The 23,423-nt window shown below is 41.7% G+C and overlaps 1 protein-coding gene and 1 long non-coding RNA gene across 4 annotated transcripts in view; one reads left to right on the forward strand and one right to left on the reverse strand.

Moving 5' to 3' along the window:
* Window positions 1-9,937, forward strand: LOC140195506 (uncharacterized). 2 transcript variants are annotated; one of them, XR_011885491.1, is made up of 4 exons: window positions 1-55; window positions 389-563; window positions 5,606-5,683; window positions 9,080-9,937. It is a non-coding gene; the product is annotated as an uncharacterized lncRNA (long non-coding RNA). The 2 variants fall into 2 exon arrangements; XR_011885492.1 differs by lacking the exon at window positions 1-55 and adding an exon at window positions 86-164.
* Window positions 9,460-23,423, reverse strand: part of map3k8 (mitogen-activated protein kinase kinase kinase 8) — a 19,437-nt gene continuing 5,473 nt past the window's right edge. For both annotated transcript variants that reach the window (XM_072253912.1, XM_072253911.1), the window contains exons 7-9: window positions 16,946-17,098; window positions 15,247-15,493; window positions 9,460-11,287 (exon numbers count right to left, since the gene is read on the reverse strand). In XM_072253912.1, the coding sequence (XP_072110013.1) occupies window positions 11,160-11,287; window positions 15,247-15,493; window positions 16,946-17,098 (528 nt within the window). In that variant the 3' untranslated portion in view covers window positions 9,460-11,159. The remainder of the gene's footprint in view (window positions 11,288-15,246; window positions 15,494-16,945; window positions 17,099-23,423) is intronic.

Raw genomic sequence — 23,423 nt, forward strand, 5'->3', positions numbered from 1 at the left:
GAGCTAGATGCCTCTTCCGTTTATACTGACTGATTTGTGAGAAATTAACATGCTCGTAAGTTTTGTTTCAGCAGTAATGCACTAAGTATTCTGAAACTAAGAAAGAAGCATTTTACAATAATGTGAAATGTTACCAAAAGTTTAAATCATGAACTGTTTCAGAGGTCAGTAGAGCTGAAGTACTTAATGCATGAATTGTACTAACAATTCTATTAATTGTCCACATAATGTAATAAAAGTACCAAAATATTCATAAAATCCATTTAAAAACTATCTGCTCCAAAAATGATATCCCCAACATCCTGCGCACAGTTCTATAGCTGATACCATTGTTTGGGCACTGTCCCTTTTTAGTTCCAGCTGTTTAGCCTCACTTTATCCATCATAGTTTCTGCAGGAGACCCAAGAGGTTGCAGATGCTGGAATCGGGAGCAGTAAGCAATCTGCTGGAGGAACTCGGGAGGTGAAGCTGCATCTGTGAGAGGAAAGGAGCTCTCGACACTTCAGGTCGAAACCAGTCTGTGGCCTTCAGCATTGTGAAACAGCATCTGCTGTCTATACAAGTAACAGCTTTCCAGACTCATTACTGAGTCTGTCAACTTTATATTTTGTTGCACCAACTCTCTTTTCTTTACATTGGTACTTGCTATTTCTGTCAGCCATCCTTGAGTGATTTTGAGTCAGTTTTGTGTTTACTGTTAGTACAGTCTGATTTGCTGGACATATCCCACAGCCTCGTTATTAGCAACACAAAACACAGACTAAGAAGCCACATTAACCTATTTGGCCTCACCTGCTTCTTCTCCTCAGCATTCCCCACACTCTCTGCAATTTAAAACTGATTTATTTTATCTCTCTCCCACTTCTGAACAAAGATGTCAGACGCAAAATATTAACTCTGCTTCTTTTCCCACAGATGCTGCTTGACTGACTATTTCCAGCATCTTAAACAAAAACTATCCCTGCGTATTGTTCTTTGCTCCCTCAGCAGCCTTCCTCTTGGTGATGTGAAGAAGCTGTTATTGATGCATGGTGACAAAGCTGACTCAACAATTTTCACTTGCATAGCACCTTTTCAATACCAAGGGGCCAAAACTCCTCCAAGGAGCATTATCAGACAAATCTGACACCAAGCTACATCAGAGAAGTTAAGAAAGCTAATGATAAGTTTGATAAATGATGTAGATTTTAAAGACCATATTGAGAAAGAAAAGAGAGCTGTAGAGATGGTTCATTCTAAGGAAGGAATTTCAAAGCCTAGGGCCTTGGAAATGCAAGGAAGTCTTGCCAGATCAGTTTCTGTGATGACTGGTTTATTTATGAGGAAAATTTAGTGAGACTGAGAGAGCAGTGAGGTATCTAGTGACCATTCCCCTTAGCTTCCTGCATTGAACTATTAGCATTCAGAACAATTTTCAGCTTGGTATGCAGTCCACCATGGGCGCAGATGTATGGGTCCAACACCATCTCTTTTATCTTGGCCACAACCTGAAATCAATTGTTATGAGCTTGAATGTTGAGTTTTTATTTAGAGGCCATATAACCATCAGCAGCAATGGGGCTCCACAGGGGACTGTCTTGTCTCCCTTTCTCTTCACCATTTACACCTCGGACTTCAACTACTGCACAGAGTCTTGTCATCTTCAGAAATCTTCTGATGACTCTGCCATAGTTGGATGCATCAGCAAGGGAGATGAGGCTGAGTACAGGGCTACGGTAGGAAACCTTGTCACATGGTGTGAGCAGAATTATCTGCAGCTTAATGTGAAAAAGACTAAGGAGCTGGTGGTAGACCTGAGGAGAGCTAAGGTACCGGTGACCCCTGTTTCCATCCAGGGGGTCAGTGTGGACATGGTGGAGGATTACAAATACCTGGGGATACGAATTGACAATAAACTGGACTGGTCAAAGAACACTGAGGCTGTCTACAAGAAGGGTCAGAGCCGTCTCTATTTCCTGAGGAGACTGAGGTCCTTTAACATCTGTCGGACGATACTGAGGATGTTCTACGAGTCTGTGGTGGCCAGTGCTATCATGTTTGCTGTTGTGTGCTGGGGCAGCAGGCTGAGGGTAGCAGACACCAACAGAATCAACAAACTCATTCATAAGGCCAGTGATGTTGTGGGGATGGAACTGGACTCTCTGACAGTGGTGTCTGAAAAGAGGATGCTGTCCAAGTTGCATGCCATCTTGGACAATGTCTCCCATCCATTAGATAATGTACTTGTTGGGCACAGGAGTACATTCAGCCAGAGACTCATTCCGCCGAGATGCAACACAGAGCGATATAGGAAGTCATTCCTGCCTGTGGCCATCAAACTTTACAACTCCTTCCTTGGAGGGTCAGACACCCTGAGCCAATAGGCTGGTCCTGGATTTATTTCCTGGCATAATTTACATATTACTATTTAATTATTTATGGATTTATTACTATTGAATTATTTATGGTGCAACTGTAACGAAAACCAATTTCCCCCGGGATCAATAAATTATGACTATGACTATATTTATTGAAAGGAAGCATTCCCCTTTGACAATAGCAAATGTGAGATGCAGTTTCAAGTACTCAGGCAGCCGAAGCTTTGAAGGTTTATTTAGTAATTTGTTAGCAAGATGACACATCGAACAAATTGGTAAATTGGTTTGCTGTTGTCACGTGTACAGAGGTACAGTGAAAACTTGTCTTGCATCCCATCTATACAACCTCAATCACCTCAGAACCCTCAACACTGGAAAGGAAGCAAGTCAACCCTGATTCCCCAAAGATAGCCCAGCAGAAGTAGAAGATAATAACGCTACACTTCTGTGTGTGGCTGTATCAAGCTGCACAGAAATCATTGGAGCACAAATACCTAGTCTTACTATATACCAGGATCTGTCTGTCCCTGGTATTTCAAAGGACAGGGGCTGGCATTCATTTGGACCATGCCATGCTACCTATGCTTGTAGAAATGTTTGTGCAGCAGAATATCTTCTTCTCTCTCTCTCTCTCGCTGTTGCCGTCAGGAAGAAGGTACAGGAGCCTCAGGACTCACACCACCAGGTACAAGAACAGTTATTACCCCTCAACCATCAGGCTCTTGAACCAGAAGGGATAACATCACTTGCCCCATCACTGAACTGTTCTCACAACCTATCAGCTCACTTCATCTCATATTCTCGATATTTATTCCTTTTTTATTTATTTTTCTTTTTTGTTTTTGTACAGTTTGGTGTCTTTTGCACACTGGCTGTTCACCCTGCTGGAGCAGTCTCTCACAGATTCTATAATGGTTATTGGACTTATTGAGTATTCCCACAAGAAAATGAGTCTCAGCATTGTATATGGTGACACACGTATATGTACTTTGATAATAAATTTACTTTGAACTTTGAACATCTTTCACCAGCAGTCAAGTCAGGCATGGAAGGTCCCTGAGGCACTCCAGGGAAAAGAGCTAGTGATCAACTTAGGTGCTTTCCTGAACTGACTGACAAAGTCTGTTTGGTATATTGCTTGCTCTTTCAAGCAGGAATGGAGACCTTGCTTGGCTGGTTGCTAAATGGGCCCTCCCCATTAGATCCTTAACACGCATTCAGAGTCACAGAACCATTTGTATTGCTTCTGGGGACTGAGACAGGAATGAGTTTATCATCCACCTCATTCAGGAATGTCCATTTGCTAAGAAGATCTGGAAAACAATGCCTTGGCAACAATTAAGCTCGCCTCCAATTAGCTGTGTGATACAGGACTCTGCTCTCTGCGAACTATTCTTGGGAAGCTGCCCTGCAATAAATATCTGCTGCTGTCAAATGACTATCAACTTGGTGAGGGTTTCACTTTGGCCTGGCTGAAATTTGCTAGTAAAATTGCCGCTGGCATTTTACAGATCCCGGGTTTATGTTCTGAGGAATGCACTGAAGTTTCTATGGGGAAGGATGTCTGTTTAAGGTCTTCCCACCATTGAACACCGGGGGACTGCTATATTTAAAGATCTCTCACACTGTCCTGCTCATGGACGTATGAGAAAAATTGATATGATGTTATAGTATAAATCTTACAAACAAGTTGGGATGGTATGTCTGGTACTGTGAATGGCAACAAATGAATGTACTCTATTATTTAGTTGCAAATTTTATTTATAAAGTATATTTTTGGGAAAAGAGGAATTTAAGAGTTTGATGCCAGCTTATGAGGCCACCTCCTTCCTTCCACCCATTAAAGTCTTTCTTAATTATTCTAGGTCAGAGTGCAGAGACAGAGGGTGGAAGGTCTCATGCTATCCATTCGAAGTAGGCTGCCGTGGGTTTATTGCGTTCACTCTCCAGAAGTGGCTGCGTGACCTTGGCTTCACTAGAAGAGAGATCAAGTCAACCAGCAGGGCTGTAGCTGAGGCAGCAGAATGTCCAGAGGGGCAGACAGTCAGACAGTGTATACATCTTTTGCAAACCCTTCAGTAGTTGCATAGACACCTGAAGAGCAGACTATCTGTTGGATGGAAGTGACCAACAACACTGATAGAGGCAGATGCCAAGTTTTTAAGCTCACCAGTGGGAAGTGGTGCTTTAGCACTGCTGGCCCACCACCTCGAGGGAGTCCTGATCGTAAGCGGGCCGAAACTCCTGAAGACAGGTGGCAAATCAACTGATGATCCCACTGGTGAAAGCACAGGACAGTTAACATCTTAGTCCACGTGTATTTTGTAACTCCAACTAGATCTAAAATAGACATTTCTTATTCTTTTTCATTTGAAACCTGAGGTCCATCATGGAACAAATCTATAATCTCTTCTAGCTGACCCTGTGGCTGCTGAACACTACTTAAATTTAATATGAGCTGTCGTAAGCCGTCTGGAATCCCCAGAGCAAAACTATGTTGAACTGAACTGAACAATAAGGGTCAGTAATTCCTCCTCAGATAGTTCTGGATGGAAGTCTCACTCCAGATGTTTGAATACAGAGAGTTAGGCTGCACATCTATTGCAATGGAACATAGAACAGGCCATTCAGCCCACCATGTCTGTGCTGACCATACTGAATATTCCCAGCTTGTGAACGCCCTATTTATGTACAGGCCCTACATATGAATGGGCACTTGGGAGACCCGCAGTACGGGTTTATCACGTCTTCTGCCAGGTGGGGATTTAGGACGAATCTGTATTCCCTTCTGCCTGAGTGTGGTCTTTGTTCCCCCATTCCCTGCCTGTTCATATACCTTTTAAATGTTTTTATACACAACAAGCGCTGCCTTTTCAATGAGCTTTTAAATAAGTGTCTGAATGCAACGGAACATATTATCAAAGAAGAGCAGAGAATTAGTTCCTCACATGTCATCACTAAATCACACGCACTTGTGAATCACCACATCTGGGAGCTTGGCTGTGTCCATTTTGACCTCTGTACAGCCTACAGAGCAGCAACACCTCAGAGATACCTTGTCAGTTGTAAGCTCTAGTGAAAGGCACTTTAATGAATGCAAGTCTCCTCTTTCTGCTGAATTTTGATGCTGAGAGACATCCTAGGACTATCAGTGGAAGAATTATTCAAAACTCTACTGGTTGCTTCAAAATAAAGAGTCAATTTAAATAATTGTTCATTCAAGTTATTTTCTGCACATTGTTACAAGGTTGATCCGATGGCCCTGGAACCAGCCAAAATCTTTAGAAGGGTCAGCAGTCAGGAAGGAAAAGTACATGAAGTTCAAGTAAGATCTTAAATTGTTTCTACAATCTAATCTCAAAACTGGAAGTAGCCATCACTAAGCACTTCCAAGCACTGAATGAACTATGTTGACATTGATTGGAAATATGCCAATGTTTTCCACTAATGTTTAAGATACATGACAGAAGGGTTGCAAACAGATGATCAATTCTGAGAAGTGAATATGAACTATTAGTTCATATTTGACAGCTGTGAATGTCACCATACACATCTAGTTATTGATCTGGCTTCATTGAAGTGACCCGAGGATCGGTGGACATTATCAGTAATGGTGATGTATAGTGGCTGCTGTTGAGAACCAGCTGGTTTCCCTCCTCAGCTGTCAGGCCTCATCCCTCAGGAAGCAAGGGGAGTGAGTGGGATAATACTTGGCCCTGATTGCCAGGAATGAGGGGAGAGAAAGTGACGAGACTCATTCACTTCCTCTCGTGTCTGAGCTGCAGAGGATGTGGCTGCAACACTCACTGCCTTTCAATCACAGGGAAAGGTTCCAGAGCCTGCTCTCTTGCTCCTGTGAGATGGTCTGTCTTCCCCAAGGCCTCCATAAACACATTCATCAGATTTCCCCTGCTCCGATGATCACTGACCCCTGACCAGGGTCCACACTCATTGATCTCTCCGCATGCTGCACAATGCCAATACACTCCCTTTCTGTTTCTGTTTCCTGGACCAGGAAGCTTCAACAGAGAGCATTGGGGTGTGAGACAGTCTGGGTGTGAGAGCGTCAGTGCATGAGAGTGAGAATGGGAGAGGGAGTCAGAGTGTGTGAATGAGAGGGAATCAGTGTGTGAGAGTGGGGGAGGGTCATTGTCTGAGAGTGGGGAAGGTCATTGCCTCTGCCATTTGTGGGAACTTGCTGTGTCCAAATTGGTTGCTGTGGTTTTCCTACATTACAATTGACTACTTTCAAGACTACTGTAATGGCCACAAAACACTATGGGCCGTACTATGTTGTGATGAGAGTGGGAGAGGGTCAGTGCGTAAGGGTGAGCGTGGGAGAAGGTCAGTTTGTGAGGGTGAGTGTGCGGGAGGGTCAGTTTGTGAGAGTGAGAGTGGAGGAGGGTCAGTTTGTGAGGGTGAGAGTGGGGGAGGGTCACTAGAACACTAGACACCAGACACCAGAATACTACAGCACAGTACAGGCCCTTCAGCCCTCGATCTTGTGCCGACCCATATATCCTTAAAAAAAACATACTAAACCCACACTACCCCATAACCCTCTATTTTTCTTTCATCTATGTGCCTGTCCAAGAGGCTCTTAAATACCCCTAATGTTTTAGCCTCCACCACCATCCCTGGCAAGTCATTCCAGGCACCCGCAACCCTCTGTGTAAAAAACTTACCCCTGATGTCTCCCTAAACTTCCTTCCCTTAACTTTGTACATATGCCCTCAGGTGTTTGCTATTTGTGCCCTTGCGGGATGTATGGATTTGAACCTCAAGGTCCCTCTGTTCATCCACACTCTTAAGTAACCGACTATTAACCCTGTACTCAGCCTTCTGGTTTGTCCTTCCAAAATGTATTACCTCACACTTATCCGGATTGAACTCCATCTGCCACTTTTCTGCCCAACTCTGCATCCTGTCGAGATCCTCTTGTAACCTTCGACAACCTACGGCTCCACCCACAACTCCTCCAATCTTCGTGTCGTCCGCAAACTTACTCACCCATCCTTCTGCCTCTTCATCCAGGTCATTTATAAAAATCACAAACAGCAGGGATCCCAGGACAGATTCTTGCGGCACTCCACTAGTCACCGACCTCCAGGCAGAATACTTTCCTTCCACTACTACCCTCTGCTTTCTTCCTTTAAGCCAATTTTTTATCCAAACAGCCAAGGTTCCATGGATCTCATGCCTCATGACTTTCTGGATGAGTCTCTGTGTAAGAGGTCAGTGTGTGTGAGGGAGAGTCTGCAGATTTCAGCATGTCATCAAAAACCTTGACAAACTTCTATAGAAGTGTGTTGGATAGTGTGTTGATTGGCTGCATTACGGCCTGGGATGGGAACAACAATACATTTGTATGGGAACAAAAATCATACAGGAGTTAGTGGATTCAGTCCAGTACATCACAGGTGAAACCATCCCAACCATTGAGCACATCTACATGAAAATATTGCCATAAAAAGGCCGCAGCTATTGTCAAAGATCCTCACCACCCAGGCCATGCTCTTTTCTCGCTGCTGCCATCAGGTAGAAGGTACAAGTGCCTCAGGATTCGCACCACCAGGCTGAAGAACAGTTACTCCCCTGAACCACCAGACTCCTGAACAGAAGGGGTAACTACACTCATTCCATTTCTGGTGTTTCCAAAACCAATGATCTCACTTTTAAGGACTCTATCTTGTTATTTCATGCTCTCATTATTTATCGCTATTTATTTATATTTTTGCACTTGCATAGTTTATTGTTCATTGATCCTGTTTACAGTTACTATACTATAGATTTGTTAGGTATGCCCGCAGGAAAATGAATCTCAGAGTTGTATGTGGTGATGTGTATGTACTCTGATATACACGATTCATAAATTCTGATGCTAGATTCTGATTTTATCGATCTTCCTTTTGGCACAAGGGTGATTGCCGTCCACTCTTGTTCAGTGAGTTCCAAAGTGGATAGTGAGCCCAATGTGTGACCTAGACTCTGGCAATAGATAGGGCAGAAGCTGCCTGACAGGGACAGCAAGAGCACAGCTTGGAAGTGGTTTACTCCTGCTGATGGTTACCTCCATCTTGCAGGTGATGCCACTGCACAGACACGAGGTTCTCACTGCCTGCCTGAATGCTCCTTCTCACCTTGAGCAGTCACAGCAAAGGATTTCCAAAAAAAAAAATTGGTTATGCTTCTCCAGGGAGGTTTTGATAACTTTATTGATTTAATGAGAATCAGAGGTGCGGATCGGAGCCCACAGGTTGTTCAGCAGTCCAGGTGTGGAAGGGTGATGTCTGGAGCCTGGGTCTGCAAGTCCACTGGGGAAGGTGGTGTGTTGGATTTACAGTGTCTGTAAATCCACGAGTCTGCTGGGGGCTGAAGAAGACAGCCTGTCCTGTGGCGAGAGGACTGTGTACGTGCACAGGCGGGAGGGCGGTAGGGAGGGAGGAATGGGGCTTGTTCCACTGCCGTTGCTTTGCATGTTCTGCTTCATTGCATCCTGTGTCATTCTGCTAAGCAGAGGGGATATGCTATGTTGGCACTGGAATGTGTGGCGACGTTTGCGGGCTGTCCCCCAGCGCAACCTTTGGTGTGTTGCTTGCTAACACAACTGAAACATTTCAATGTACATGTGATGAATAAATCTGAATGTGAATAGGGATACAGTTGATAATCTTCCTGTTGCTAAGTGGCTCTGATAAAATCTTCTGATTCTCTTCCCCAGGAATCAGATTTCACGCCTGCACAGTTGTCATCTTTAACACGAGATAAGCAAGAGCAGATGGTGTGGATCTCCTACAACCTACCTTCCCTCTTCAGGCCAGGCGTACTTGTTTCACTTCACTTGTTATGGATATTGGTCAATCTGGGGAAGACCATATATGGCAGAGAGAAGCACACAACCATGCTGTGCACCCTATGGCATTACACAAGAAAATACTCAGAGCTGATTTCCCAACAACAGCACAGTTACTGGACATTGCATCAGTATTATAAAAATACAAATCACACATAAACTGCATTTCAAATATTAATGAAGATCGTGGTTTTACAAATATTGCCAACTTTAAAAACAGATGTCCAATATCAAATGAAATTCTGGTCTGGAATCTTAACACTTTTTATTGACTGTAAAACAGTGATACAAGATGTAAAACAAAAACTTAGACTCAAACTGGAGCAACCTATGCATTATGGGTGAATACAAGATTCAAATCTACATTTTCAGGAAGACACAATCAGAACTAGGCCAACAATTGTCATGCAAAAGCACTTGAAGGAAATTTATAAAAGATGTACACTTTCAGCTGCTGAATTTGTCCTAAGCATGATGAAATTTCTACATTAACTGCCAGAGAATGTGCAGAGGGTACATTTTTGAACAATTTTAGTAGAGTGACTTGCTTGACATAGTCACTGCTTCAATGTGTCTAGAATCATGTATGGACACAGTACACAGTATATTATCAACTGGGTCTTGATAAAAGGCCTGGAAATTTGAGCTATTGTTATACATTTTTATGTACAGAAACAATTTTATTCATGACGCCATTATAGTGCATGAATCTGTGTGCAAGTGCTGGAGACCTGCAATAAAGGATTTTTATCCAATTTTGCTACTCTTTGGACATTCAAAGTGGGGACAGATCTGTTCATTCAGTGCACAATAATAGAGTGAAACTTGACTTCTAGGCATTCTTTTCGGGCTTGTCTTTGCAACAGCTCAATAATTTCCAAGTCAGTTCACTAACCCCAGCTCATTATCTCCTTTTTAATGGAATTGGATCTCAAATAATCTCTGGGTTAATCCAAGCCACTAGATAGCAGAGCAAATATTGTAAAAGAGAGTACTTATCGGAGAGACATATTGATTCGAATATTGCAGGCATCAGTACAGTACATAATGTTGGCTTAGTTCAGCTGTACACATTCTCAGAGCTTTTGTTTTGCTCTAAATTAACTTGTATTATACAACATACATCATTAAAGTTAACAACCAATAACAGCATGCTAGAAATGACAACATATTGAAATGTTACATGTAGAATATGGAGAACTATCTTGCCGTTTCACTGATTTTCATTTTAGCAGCTAATAAAGTAATGTGACTTAAATACAGAGCATAATGTTACCACATGAAGTACTTGCACTATTCCTTAATTAGATGCACAGTAAAGCAGAGGTTAATCCCTCCCATAGGGTATACTAGAACTATCAGCTCAAAACATTTACAGAGCTACTGGGTTACTGGGAACCCACAGCACACCTTGTGTGCAATTCATTTGGCTGCATGGCATTCATTATGTACATGCTTTTGTTTCCATAGGAACACGTGTATTTTGACAAGTCTTTCATCATCTTGAGTAATTTTTCATTAGAGAAATACATTAAACAGCGATCATCACTGAAAACAAAGAGAGTAAGCAGGAGCAACGATGCGTCATTCAAACCACCAGCTGCAACAGAGGATAATAAAGTTGCTGCAGAAAACTGAGCAAAATTTGTCTTCCTCGCACTGCCCTCCATTCACACCACGAACACAGCACCACAGATGTTTTGCTAAGCAAAATACATTTGTGATAAAATACGTTTCTACAATATTTCTTCCCTTAATGCTGCTGTCAGAATGATGAAGAAGAATCTGTGAGCCTGCACGCCGTCACAACCACCCTTGTCCACCCTCCTGCTTACTCCTCGCTATCCACACAACTACAGCTAGTTGCTGACTCTAGCGTTTTACAATATTTTTCAAGCCTGACGAGGCCGGGGGGCGGGGTGGGCAACTTGGAGCTTTTGAAGAAAAGTCAGCCATATTCTGATCCTGGAGGACCTCTGATTATGTTGAAATAGCCAGCCAAGGCACCAAAGTCTATATAAAGAGAGCGGTTCCGTTTTCCCACAGTTGATTCTTCTGTGCTGCACATGGAATTATCTGGAATTAAAGTAAAAGCAAGTTAGGAGAGCCAAGCTTTATAAAGCACTCTCAAGCTTCAAGATCGACAATATCTGATGTTATGGACTCGAAAGGAAACAAAAATAAACTTGTTGTTTCATTGTCAGGGTCTCAACTCTCAGGCTTCAGCCTGGCAGTTTCTACAGTTCCTCTGGCCAGCAAGTAAAGATTGCAACAAGCAATCCGCTGGGGGAAACCCAGTGGGTCGAGCAGCATCCGTAGGATTAAAGGAATTGTCGATGCTTCAGATCAAAACACTGCATCAGCCTCCTTCTGGAGAAATTCTGATGCAGGGTTTTGACCTGAAACGCCGACAATTCCTTCCCTCCCACAGGCGCTGCTCGACCTGCTGAGTTCCTCCGGCAGATTGTCTGCTGCTTCACATTTCCAGCATCTACTTTCTCTTGTGTCTCTGAGTAATTGCTGCAGTTTTTGGTTAACAAAGGGAGTTCCAAGAACTAATTTGTACCAAGTGACACTGAAGTTCCAAGGTCATTGTATCTACAGCTGGGTCCCACTCCTTGCTGAGGTCAGGAAGCTGACTGGCCAATTGCACTGATGAATTCCAAAGGGATGGCAGAGCAATATGTCCAAAATGGTGGCCATATCAGTTCAACTGGCATAACTAGTGTAGATGTAATGAGCAGAATGTGCTGCATCGCCTGGGAAACCCTCAAGAACTCACCCCAAAGCAATCCTAGACAATGCAAGTAGGAACCCACTCCTGACACTCCAGCAAAGCTCGTCTTTGATGCAGGATGGACACCAGAGTTGCCCCAAGTACAGCTTTCCAGTTACCAGAAATCTGTTTGCTTCCTCCTGCTTTGGCCCAAGAATCTTGGCTCAACAAACACATCACAGTTTGATGACCTTCAGTTTGGCTTTGGGCACAGTGCTATGCAGACTGCTGGTGCAAAACAGGTTTGGTAACATTACATCAAGGACTGCGTTGAGATTATACTTACAGTATAACAGTGAACAGAATTGTTTACCTAATCTCCTTTCCCAGAAGATACCATGCAGCGGAAGTTTCCATCTGCTACATTTAAATTCTGTTCTTAGTTTATGTATGCCTTATATTTGTCAAAGGACTAATTTATTCTGTTTTATTAAAGGGATAGACACTGTTTTGTCAGCACACAGCAAAAGAGCCTAATCAAGTGTAAAGCATTACACAATCAGTTGCAAACAATGCAATGTCAGATTTATGCTCCCACTTTCTTACGAGATGATTCATATCACCACCACCACCTGTGGAGGATATTCCTTCCTTTTGCTGTGTATGAGATCTAAATATCTGCACATCGAAGCAAAGCCAACTTCTATCTGTATATTCAAAAATATTTTTGAGAAGTTAATGGCTCATGTAAAGTTTCCTGGATGTGGAAGGAGACATACGAATTCATGAAAAGAATCAGTGATTTATAGGCAGCTCTGCATGTTTGTTATACAGTGTCTGTGTTAATAGTTATCATCGACATAAACAGGAATCTTAATCCCAAGTCACAGCTTCTGTGGCCCGGCTTCAATTCTGACCTCCAGTGCTACCTGTGTGGAGTTTTCAGTGTCCCTGTGACCACAGAGGTTTCCTTTGTCTGCCCTGCCTTCCTTCCCTATCTGTGCTTTAGCTTTCGATTTAGAGATACACCACAGTAACAGGGCCTTCCTGCCCACTGAGCCTTTGCCACCCATGTGACTAATTCATCTACTCATGGTGCACGGAAACCTACGTGGTCGCGGGGAGAACATTCAAATTCCTTACAGACAGCAGCACTACTGAACGCAGACTGCTGGCTCTGTAGTTACGTTTCCCTAACTGTGTGCTGTACCATGCAGTGGCTGTTGGCTACTGGAAGCTGCTCCTAGGTAGGTGGCCTGTGGGAGAATTGAAGTGGGTATTAAAAAGCATGTATTAAGAGTATATAATTCAGGGAAATAAGTTGGGGAGTAAGACTGATGGGAATGGGTTTTGAACATCAGAGAAAATCAGCTGAATGCCTCTTTACATATCATATGGAAACTACCTCGAACGTGTTTTGTTCTCCCTGCCGACCGACAGTTAAACTTGGTTGACTTTACTTTGGTTGATTTTATTGCAACAACAAACAATAATTCAGTTCTAGGCACATGGCACAAGTAAATCCCCATGGAGCCTTACTACCAACAGTCTCATCTATCACTCTTGAAGTACAGTATTGACTGAACAATGGGCAGAGGGAAGCAGAAATCCAATAGTGGGGATGGGACTGGTGGTAAATGCAAAATTGAGTGTGAAGTTTTTGAGCAGCGAGTTCAGAATAGGTGAAGCAACGAAAACGACCCTGTCAGTGTAAGGTAACAAGTGTTGGCTGAAAATTACACTTAGCCAGCTCTTGCATTGGGACAATCGACTCTGTCACTCAGGTCACAGTGCTCCACAGTCTGAGTAGAAATTCCTTTTTTGTTATTTTGAACAAACCACTTAATGCCTTCAGATGACCTGCATTTGTTTGCTATTTAAACAAGGTCTATTTTACAATCTATTTTAACCCAAGCATGTTATTTATTATGGATCATAAACAGTGGAAATACTGTGCCTAATGTTGAAGCTAACCATTGTCGTCAAGACATTCTTCCTGTCGATGTGCTTTTTACTTCTGTTTATATGTCTAATACTCTAGTCAACGCAAAAAAAATCTGAATTTTATTCTGAATTTGAATTGAGCTACCCAAATCTGTGTGATTGGCTACAGCATTTGTTTTCATTATACTTTTCTTATTATTATCCCATCTGATATGCCTTAAGGTCCTGGTATCCATTACTCAAATAGATCCACCCTCTGTAAGTCACGTCAGCAGCATTCCTTATGAGCACGTGACCTAGTGGAGGCCTTTCAGTGAGTTACTGAGGAATGTTGTATTGTTAAAGGAGGTGCCAATTTTCAGATGGCACATCAAATCAAAGCCTTCTTGAACAAGTCTGTTCTCTCCAGAAGACATTAAAATCCTGTGATCACTTGAAGGTCATTTCACTGGAAATTTAGTTTTGCTCCTGCCTCACAATCAAGATCAGGATCAGACTGATGTGTAATATCATCAGCACATGTCAGGAAATTAGTTAACCTTGTGGCAGCAGTACAATGTAATACATTATAATAGAAAAAAAACATGAATTGCAGGAAGTATATATAAATAATGGTTAAATTAAATAAGTAGTTGAAAAATGGAAATAAAAAAGTAGTGAGGTAGTGTTCATGGGTTCAATGTCCATTCAGAAATCAGGTGGCAGATGGGAAGAAGCTGTTACCAAATCGCAGAGTGCGTGCCTTGCCTTAGTAATTGTCATGTTGTAATTCTGCTCAGATTTCTGTGCCCTGTCTCTTACTTTACCACAAAGGAGTTCCCCTTCTATAAACCACTAGAGAGACCTTAATGATTTTGAGAAATTCTACTCGAATTGATTTTCGTACTTGTTGGTTCACACAAGATCACACAGAGAAGGGACGGCGTTCGTCCTACTGTGGTAAAGTGCAGGGTTCGGAGGAAATCAGAGGTAATAGCACTTTGTTCTCAGTCAATGATCAATTAGCAGGATCAGAAGTAGAAGCTCTGGAACACTTTCCGCCCTCCCCAAGACAAAGACGGTGAGACTAATTACTGCAGTCAAACCCTGTACAAAAGAGTCAACAGATTTTCCTTTTGTAGATAGAGCACCACTGAAGCTAACAGTGAGGTGTTGTAATATTATAACCTAACTTGCCCATCATCAGACTGAGTGGGTGCAATGCCATTTTCACTTCCCAGCATAATAATGAACAACATGATACTGAACAGAAAGTAACATGACCGTGCACCCAGTCCTCCAGGTTCCACAACTTGAGTGGGACTAAAATGACCCACTCAAGTTGCTTCCAAAAAATCTTTAATTCCCTCATCCCTAAGAAAATGAAAGGGCGTACCACAAATTTGCTCAGGCAGCTCCAGCTCTTTTCTCCTGAAGGTACGATTTAGCTCAAAGAGCGCTGAGTCGAGGCTCTGGCAGCGTGGCTGATCTTCAGCTGGTTGGTTCAGTACTTCGTGCTTCATCAGCTCTGCTGCAGACCAGCGTTCCTTTGGGTTTCTCTCCAACGCAGCCTCAATGAATCGCCTCATGGCAGAGCTGCAATCCTCCGCAATATCTTCTAACGGTGGAGCCTGTTTGTGGATCTTCAGAAGAACAGAATTGATCAAAAATAAATGTAGATTTTACAAACTAGAAATGAAATAAGGAATACCTTTTTACATTTGATATTTTTACATTTTTACACTTTCTTATTAATTTTCACTCAAGTCCTTACAGTGTTTTGGTTTTTCATACCCATCGTGTGCAATTCTGGTCACTGTGCATTACAGGAAGAGATGTATGCCCTGGCTAAGGACTACAGAACTCAAGGTCACAGATTCAAGATAAGGGGTATGCTACTTAAGTCTGAACTGAGGAGAAATCTCTTCACTTTAGAAAGGGTGCAGAAGAGGTTTACCAGGATGCTGCCTGGATTAGAGGGTAAGCTAAAAGGAGAGGTTGGACAAATTTAGGTTGTTTTCTTTAAAGGGTTGGAAACTGAGGGGACATCTAGTGGAAATTTATAAAAGTATAGAAAGGGTTAACAGTCAGAATCTTTTCCCAGGGTAGAATGAAATAGTTGAAAAACATTAAGGTGAGAGAATGAAAACTTAAAGGAGACGTACAAGACAGATTTCTTACGCAGAGAGAGGTGGGTACCTGTGTGTTGATGGAAACAGATACGATAGTGGCATTAAAGAGGATTTTAATAAATAGGCATGTGATTATGCAAGGAATGGAAGGATATGAATCATATACATGCAGAACAGATATAATTTAATTTGGCAGTACCCTAGTTGTGATCTCAGTAAGATCCTAGATACAGTAATTCCAATAAGATATTCCTACATTTACACTCAAGTATTCTTTCAATAAACACCACTGTGCCATTTCAAGTCAAAGTCTGTCCCGAGCCTTTGTGGCCCATCAGGCTGGTGCTTATGCCGGTTTCTGTGGCGTGAAGCGACTGAGAGTATGAGACTCCACCCCCCCCCCCCCCCCCCGATAGGACGCCAGTCTATCACGAGGTTAACCCCCAGCATTTGCCGGTATCCATTTTCAGCTGGGTGGACTGCAGCAGTGTGTGGTTAAGTGCCTTGCTCAAAGACACAACACGCTGCCTTGGTCGAGACAGGAACCCACGACCTTCAGATCGTGAGCCCAACCCCCTAACCACTTGGCCACGCACCACACTGTGCCATTTGCCTTCTAAAGTACCCACTGCATGTTAGTTTTCAGTAGCTTATGTATAATGATGCTCAGATTCCTTGAATGTTAATGTTTTCCAGTCCCACCATCCCTTTGACTTCTTTCACTTATTCCGGTTTCCCGTAATCCATGCCTTGGTCACACACCCAGTTATTTTTCAATTTTAAGATAGGAATCCACAGTTTTACATCAATTACAGGGACCAATTTCAATGCAAATCAAATAGATTATCTCCTTATCCCATGTAGATGATCTTAACAAACACTGCATTTGTTTGATTTTTAAAATATATTTAAATTTGAAACAATTCCTGCTTTTTATTCAGATCTTTTGTGGTGGAAACTTACAATGTACAGATATGATGGGTAGGCTGATCTCGGGTATCTCTTCACCCAGGGCGGATTTCCAGTCTGCATGTGGATAATCGTAGAACCGAGACTGTAGATGTCTGATTTTGTTGAATGTCCTCTGCAGGTAATAACTTCTGGACTCATATAAAACTAAAATTGAAATATGTATACTGTAAATCTATGGTTAATTTACTCTCATGGTTTATAATTACTCTCACATTATCTTTCCATTTGGCAATTACAGAACCACTGAGATATAAACACGAGGAAATCTGCAGATGCTGGAATTTCAAGCAACACACACAAAAAATGCTGGTGAACGCAGCAGGCCAGGCAACATCTATAGGAAGAGGTACAGTCGATGCTTTGGGCCGAGACGCGTCGACTGTACCTCTTCCTATAGATGCTGCCTGGCCTGCTGTGTTCACCAGCATTTTTTGTGTGTGACCACTGAGATATAAATGTTTTTACCTTCTATCCATACAATACACACCTGCGCTAAGAATATTTAGTGACCACAGAATTAGTCATTTTAAATATGAAATCATTACTACTCAGTCCAAAAAAGAAAGCTGGTCAAAAGGATTTCATATTGAATTCAGATAATATTACTTTTGTATTGTCTGGAGAATGTAAAATTTCTACACAGATCAGATCATGCAATCTGTGTCCAGTGTTCAGCACTCAATTTAAGAGTTACACTCCATATTTAGACATACAAGGATCCACTCTTCAGTATCTTTAAAAATGTGCAGAAAGTATTTCACATTCAACGCAAGTCAAAATCAAACTAAAAGTTATTATCAAATTACACATATGATATCATATACTACCTTTAGATTCATATTCTTGCAGGCATCTACAGGAGTGTTAAGAAAGACATTCAGAACCCCCATAATGATTTCCCCCTTTAACTAATAAATTAAACTTCAGAATAGTCTTTAGTTGATCTTTGGCATCTAGACCATCCTCTGTCCACCGCAGTACAAAGCAGAGAAATTGAGTGGTTTCTATATACACTGAATAGATATAATGTCATATTAATCAGTTGAAAAGGAACAGAAAGTACAAGACATCAGCAGAAAACTATTTATAGTCACAGTTTGCCCAATGTACCAAGTTGTACATTGTACATTGTACCAAATATATTAACAATCTATGTTAAGCACTTTTACTATTCATCAATGTGCTACACAAGTACATGAAGAATGTTTATAAAGTAGAATACACAAAAAATGCTGGAGGAACTCAGTGAGCCAGGCAGTGTCTATAGAAAAGGATACAGTCGATGTTTTGGGCCACGACCCTTCAGCAAGATTCTTTTCCATAGATGCTGCCTGGCCTGTTGAGTTCCTCCAGCGTTTTGTGTATGCTATTTGGATTTCCAACACCTGCAAATTTTCTCTTGTTTGTGTTTATAAAGTATACTCCATGTAGAATACAAGGTCAAATTATATGGTTAGCACTCTTTTTAATAAACCAATAAATGGAAGATAAATATGATCATAGTGTTATGGTTTAGGAATCAAAAAATCTCAAAATTCCACCAGGTCAGTGTGAGAATTTGAATTTAAAAGGGGGAAAGTTGTTGTTAGAATGGCATAAAGATTGATTATAAACACTAATGTTCAATTTTGTAACCAAATAGAGTATTTGCTCCTTAATATAGCTCATTTCATGTTTTATTCTGATTAAGACGCTCATAATCTTTTGTAGTCCCACCTGGAGTTTTTAGCCTGGTAAATGTTCGCTGGAGACAACAGACAGATTTGCCTTGGATTGAAATTTGGACAAACCTTGGACCATAACCAAGTCACATCTAAAGTAATTAGAGATATATATAGTATATAGCATGGAAATATGCCTTTGGCCTAATTTATTCATGTTGACCAAGATGCTTATCTATGCTAATCCCATTTGTCTGTATTTGACCCATCTAGGCCTTTACCATCCATGTATATATATAAATACCTTTTAAACATTGCAATTGTGTCTGTCTCTACCACTTCCTCTGGTAGATCATTCAATATACCAACTATCCTCTCTGTATGAAAAGATTGCCCTTACAGCCTCTTTCAACCTATTGTAGCTTAGACTCCCTTACCCTGTCTATCTACGCCCTTTAGAATTTTATAAAACTCTAAAAGGTCTATGAGAATTAAAAGTTCTATAATTGTTGTAAGGGTTTTCCAAAATCAGCATCCTTCACTCTGTGAAAAAATTCCTGCCTATGCAATCGGTACCCCAGTCCAAGTGACAATCCTATTAACCTTCTCTGCATTCTCTGTAGTTTAATCATATCCTTCCTATAGTATGGTGACCAGAATTGCACACAATACTCCAGGTGTGGCCTAACTAACCACTTGTGCAACTGTAACACAACATCACAACACCTATACTCAATGCCTCAGGTGACATATACAGTATATACCTCCTTCACCACTCTGTCTGCCTGTGTTGCTACTTTCAGGGAACTATATACTTGTACCCCAAGGTCTTGCTGTCTAATAACTCCGCCCCCCCCCCCCCCCCCCGCCAGGGCCCTGCCATTGATGTGTATGTAGCAACACACAAAATGTTGGAGGAAGTCAGTTGACCAGGCAGAACCTATGGAGGAAAATAGACAGAACTTCTTCGGTCTAGACTCATGGATTGGAAAGAAACAGGGAGGTAACCAGAATAAAAAGATGGGGGGATGGATAGAGAAGGAGCTGGTGGGTGGGTGATAGGGGGTTTCCAGATGAGAGGGGGACAACAGGCAGTTGAGGGGGGTGAGGAGTGGGAATGGTACAAGAAGTTGGGAGGTGATAGGTGGAAGTGACAAAGGGACAAAGAAGATGGAATGTGATAGGAGAGGACAATGGGTCATGTAATAAAGGGACACCAAAGGGAGAAATGGGTTGTGATTAGATTGGGAGGATGGCGAGAGAAAGAGAAGGGGGGTTAGGGTGAGAGGGATAAGAGAAATCAAAAGAAGTGGGTGGGGGGGGGAGAGACAGAGGGGTGCAGAAGTTAGAGAAGTCAATGTTCATGCCTTCAGGTTGGAACTACCAAAGTGAAATATGAGGTGTTGTTCCTCTAATCTGCATCTACCCTCAACCTGGGAGTAGAGGAGGTTGTGGACAGACATGTTGGTATAGGAGTGAGAAGTGGAATTAAAATGGCTGGGCACTGGGAAATCCCAGCTGTTAAGGCAGTTGCAGCAAAGGTACTCAATGAAGCAACTCCTCCCCCCACCCACCAACTTGTGTTGGGTCCTACTCCAGGAGCAGCAGCTGCAATAAATGATCCTCACAGATTCACATTTGAAGGAATGGCTCACCTGAAAGGGCTCTTTAAAGTCCTTAATGGTGTTGAGGGTGGTGTAGGGGCAGGTATTAACACTCAGGCTGATTGCAGGGATAAGTGCATGGGGGTGGAGGGTGGAGGGTGGAGGGTGGAGGGTGGGGGGGGGGGTATTGTTTAACTTCCCAAAATGCATCTCTTTGCACTTTCCTCAGGCAATCCCTTCCTTAGCTTCTCAGCTGATCTGAGCTTAAACAACTTTCTTCACTGTTCACTACACCACCAAGTTTGGTGTCATTTGCAAATGTTCTAATCCTCCCACCTACATTCTCTTCCAAATCATTATAGTCGACCCAAAACCGATCCCTATGGTACACCACCAATCTGAAAAGCAATCCTCTGCTACCAGTCTGTCTCCCCATGCCAAATCATAGTGCATATTGCCATTAATTTTGCTTGTTTTGGATAATCATGGATAATTAAAAAAACTATTTAAACTTAAGTAACTATTTCCACTAAAATCATTAAAAGCACACACAAATTATTTTTTTAAATGATTAAAAAATAACGACCTTATTGCCTCCTGTCTACAAGTACATAATCCCCAGTGAAATCAGTGGCCATTCAGATGTCTCACCATGTCTGATTGATGCATTATCTTTAAGGTAATTCTCTAGGGTAACACTGGAAAATCCTATCAAAGCCTTGCCACTGGACTTCATGAAAAATCTGGTGAAAGCCTGCATCCTCTACAACATTTAACAATCTTTAGGATCCATGTTTGTTGGTAGAACCTATTTTTCTGGACTTGTGTTTATCCCATTTTAAAGACACACAATGAGGTAGCATTCATAAATGCTACTAAAGGCAGCAATCTGTCCTTTGAAATTTTTACAGTAATTTACAAGAATAAGATAAAAGCTGTTTGGGTAATTCCATCCAATATCTTTTATTTGGAATGAATTCTTTACTGATGAAAAATACATCATTAATTTCTCAATTTTCAAAAGAAAAAAAATGAATTGGAAGGAATTCATCTGGTATCTATTAATGAGTTCCTTGCCTTTTATGCTTAGAAACAAACTTCATTAAGTGGAAGGAGAAACAGAATTAACCGTTCGGGTCAATGACCTTTTTCTAAGACCGTGAAGAGAGGAAATGAGTTAGTTTGCATCCCTTCCCCCATCCTCTCTGCAAATTAAACTATTTGTACACCAAGTTCTTACAAGGATTTTTGACCTGAAATTTTAACTTTGTCACTCAGTTCATATGTTTCCTAATACTGATTTTAGTATTTTCTATTCACGTTCAGATTTGCAGGTTTCTGCTTGTCACCTTTAACTGAAATTGATTGAACTTTACCTCTCTTCAAATAAGCCATGGGGTGGGGGTGGGGGTGGGGGGGAGCATCCCATGGCTTAATGCAGCTTTAAATAATTGATAAACTATTATTAACACCGCTAGACTCATTCCCATTCATGTTATCTTCTATCAATATTTTCACCTTTAACGTCACTAGCAACGTTTCCTTGGCACTTTGACCAACTCTTGAGCAATATCCACATTTCTCTCTAGCTGTGACTGGATAATGTCTGTGATCAAAGAACCTAGGGATGCTTAGACCACCACCCCCCCTCCCACCCCAGGAGCCCTGACACTCATCATTTAAACTGCTTCCTCCCATGAGGTCAGTTCAACAGACCTTGCACAGAGTCTGGGCCAATTTGACACTCTGGCTCAAGTCCATAATGAGTGGGGCCTTAGAATCAGAGTCAGAATCAGGTTTAATATCACTGGCATAGGACACAAAATTGGCTGCTCAGAGATAGTATCTGTAACATTCCCAGTTTGTATTCAGTAATCAGTTGAAATAGTTTGAACACGTCTCTGTACCTTCGCAATAACTACCCTTGTAATTGCCCTGCTGCTATGCTCTTCCCATGTCATTGTGTAACTTCCTGTTGAGAAACCATTGAAGCATTTCTAGACTCCCTCGCTGCTCCCTGCATTAGGCTCTGTATGGTTGACCAGCCTCATCTCCACTATCAGATCATAAATCAGGTAAGCACAGTGTAGTAAATCATAAGAATGTAAGAAACCAAAGCAGGCATAAGCCTCAACTTGCTCCACAATATAACATGATCACCACTGTTCTGATCTGGGCCTCAATTCCCTCATTAATCCTGGAATCCCTAATAGTCCAAAAATATGTCTATCTGGTCCTTAACTATACCTAATGATCAAACTTCCACAATTTTCTGAGATAGAGAATTCAAAACATTCACAACCATATCTCTCTGGAATGCACAGTCACAAATGCAAATCTTTTGTTATATGCTTTCACGTCTTTATCAAGATTCTTTTTCTTTAGTTTTCTATAGACCTTCATGCTGCCTCTAATTTTGCATTGCGACACCCCGCTTGAAACTTTGCGCATAAAAATGTTGCAATAAAGGATCTAGGGCTTTCCCAGCATATGTGACGAATAAACTCTTGTCCTGCTTCCAGCTGGGTACAGGTATTAATTATAATTGACGTTTCGATGACAACATGATAAGATTATTTGGAGCAAACGTTTGCTGAACACAAGAGTGCTTGGGTTCAAAATTCCCTTGTTCTACCCTTCATTTGACTACCTTCTCTATTTCCCTACACTAGGCCCCCTCTGAACAGTTCTCAGCTATTGCCACTATAAGCCATAAAATGGGTATGTTCCCAAAGATGCCATAAGATCATTCACATAAGAAGCAAACACCAAAAGTGGAGAGGGTCTGCCAGCAAAACTTTGTGAATTATCCCACTATTATAAAAATACATCATCAGAGATATAGGCACTCCAAATTGTTAAAGCAGTTAAAAACAGAAATCCCTAAAAGGAATTGAAACCTCAGTTCTGAGGTCATGCAAAATAACAGGTCTGCTGATTCCGCTACAGTTTCTGCACGGTTTCCAAAATGTATCAGAAACACTATTGCCATTTTGTAGTTGCAGAGGACTAGAGAATGCAAAGAGCTAGAAAAACACAACATATATTAAATTACCTTCATGCTTTTAAAAATTGGGGAAGAGTTAATATTTCAGAGATACACAGAAAGAGAATCAAAGCTAAATCCATCCAGTTTGTAAGAACTCAAGGGATGAAACATGATAGATAAAAAAAAATACTGGCTTATATAACTGAAGTGTTAGT

Source organism: Mobula birostris, chromosome 3, assembly GCF_030028105.1.
Source record: "Mobula birostris isolate sMobBir1 chromosome 3, sMobBir1.hap1, whole genome shotgun sequence".
In the NCBI taxonomy this organism is placed as follows: domain Eukaryota; kingdom Metazoa; phylum Chordata; class Chondrichthyes; order Myliobatiformes; family Myliobatidae; genus Mobula; species Mobula birostris.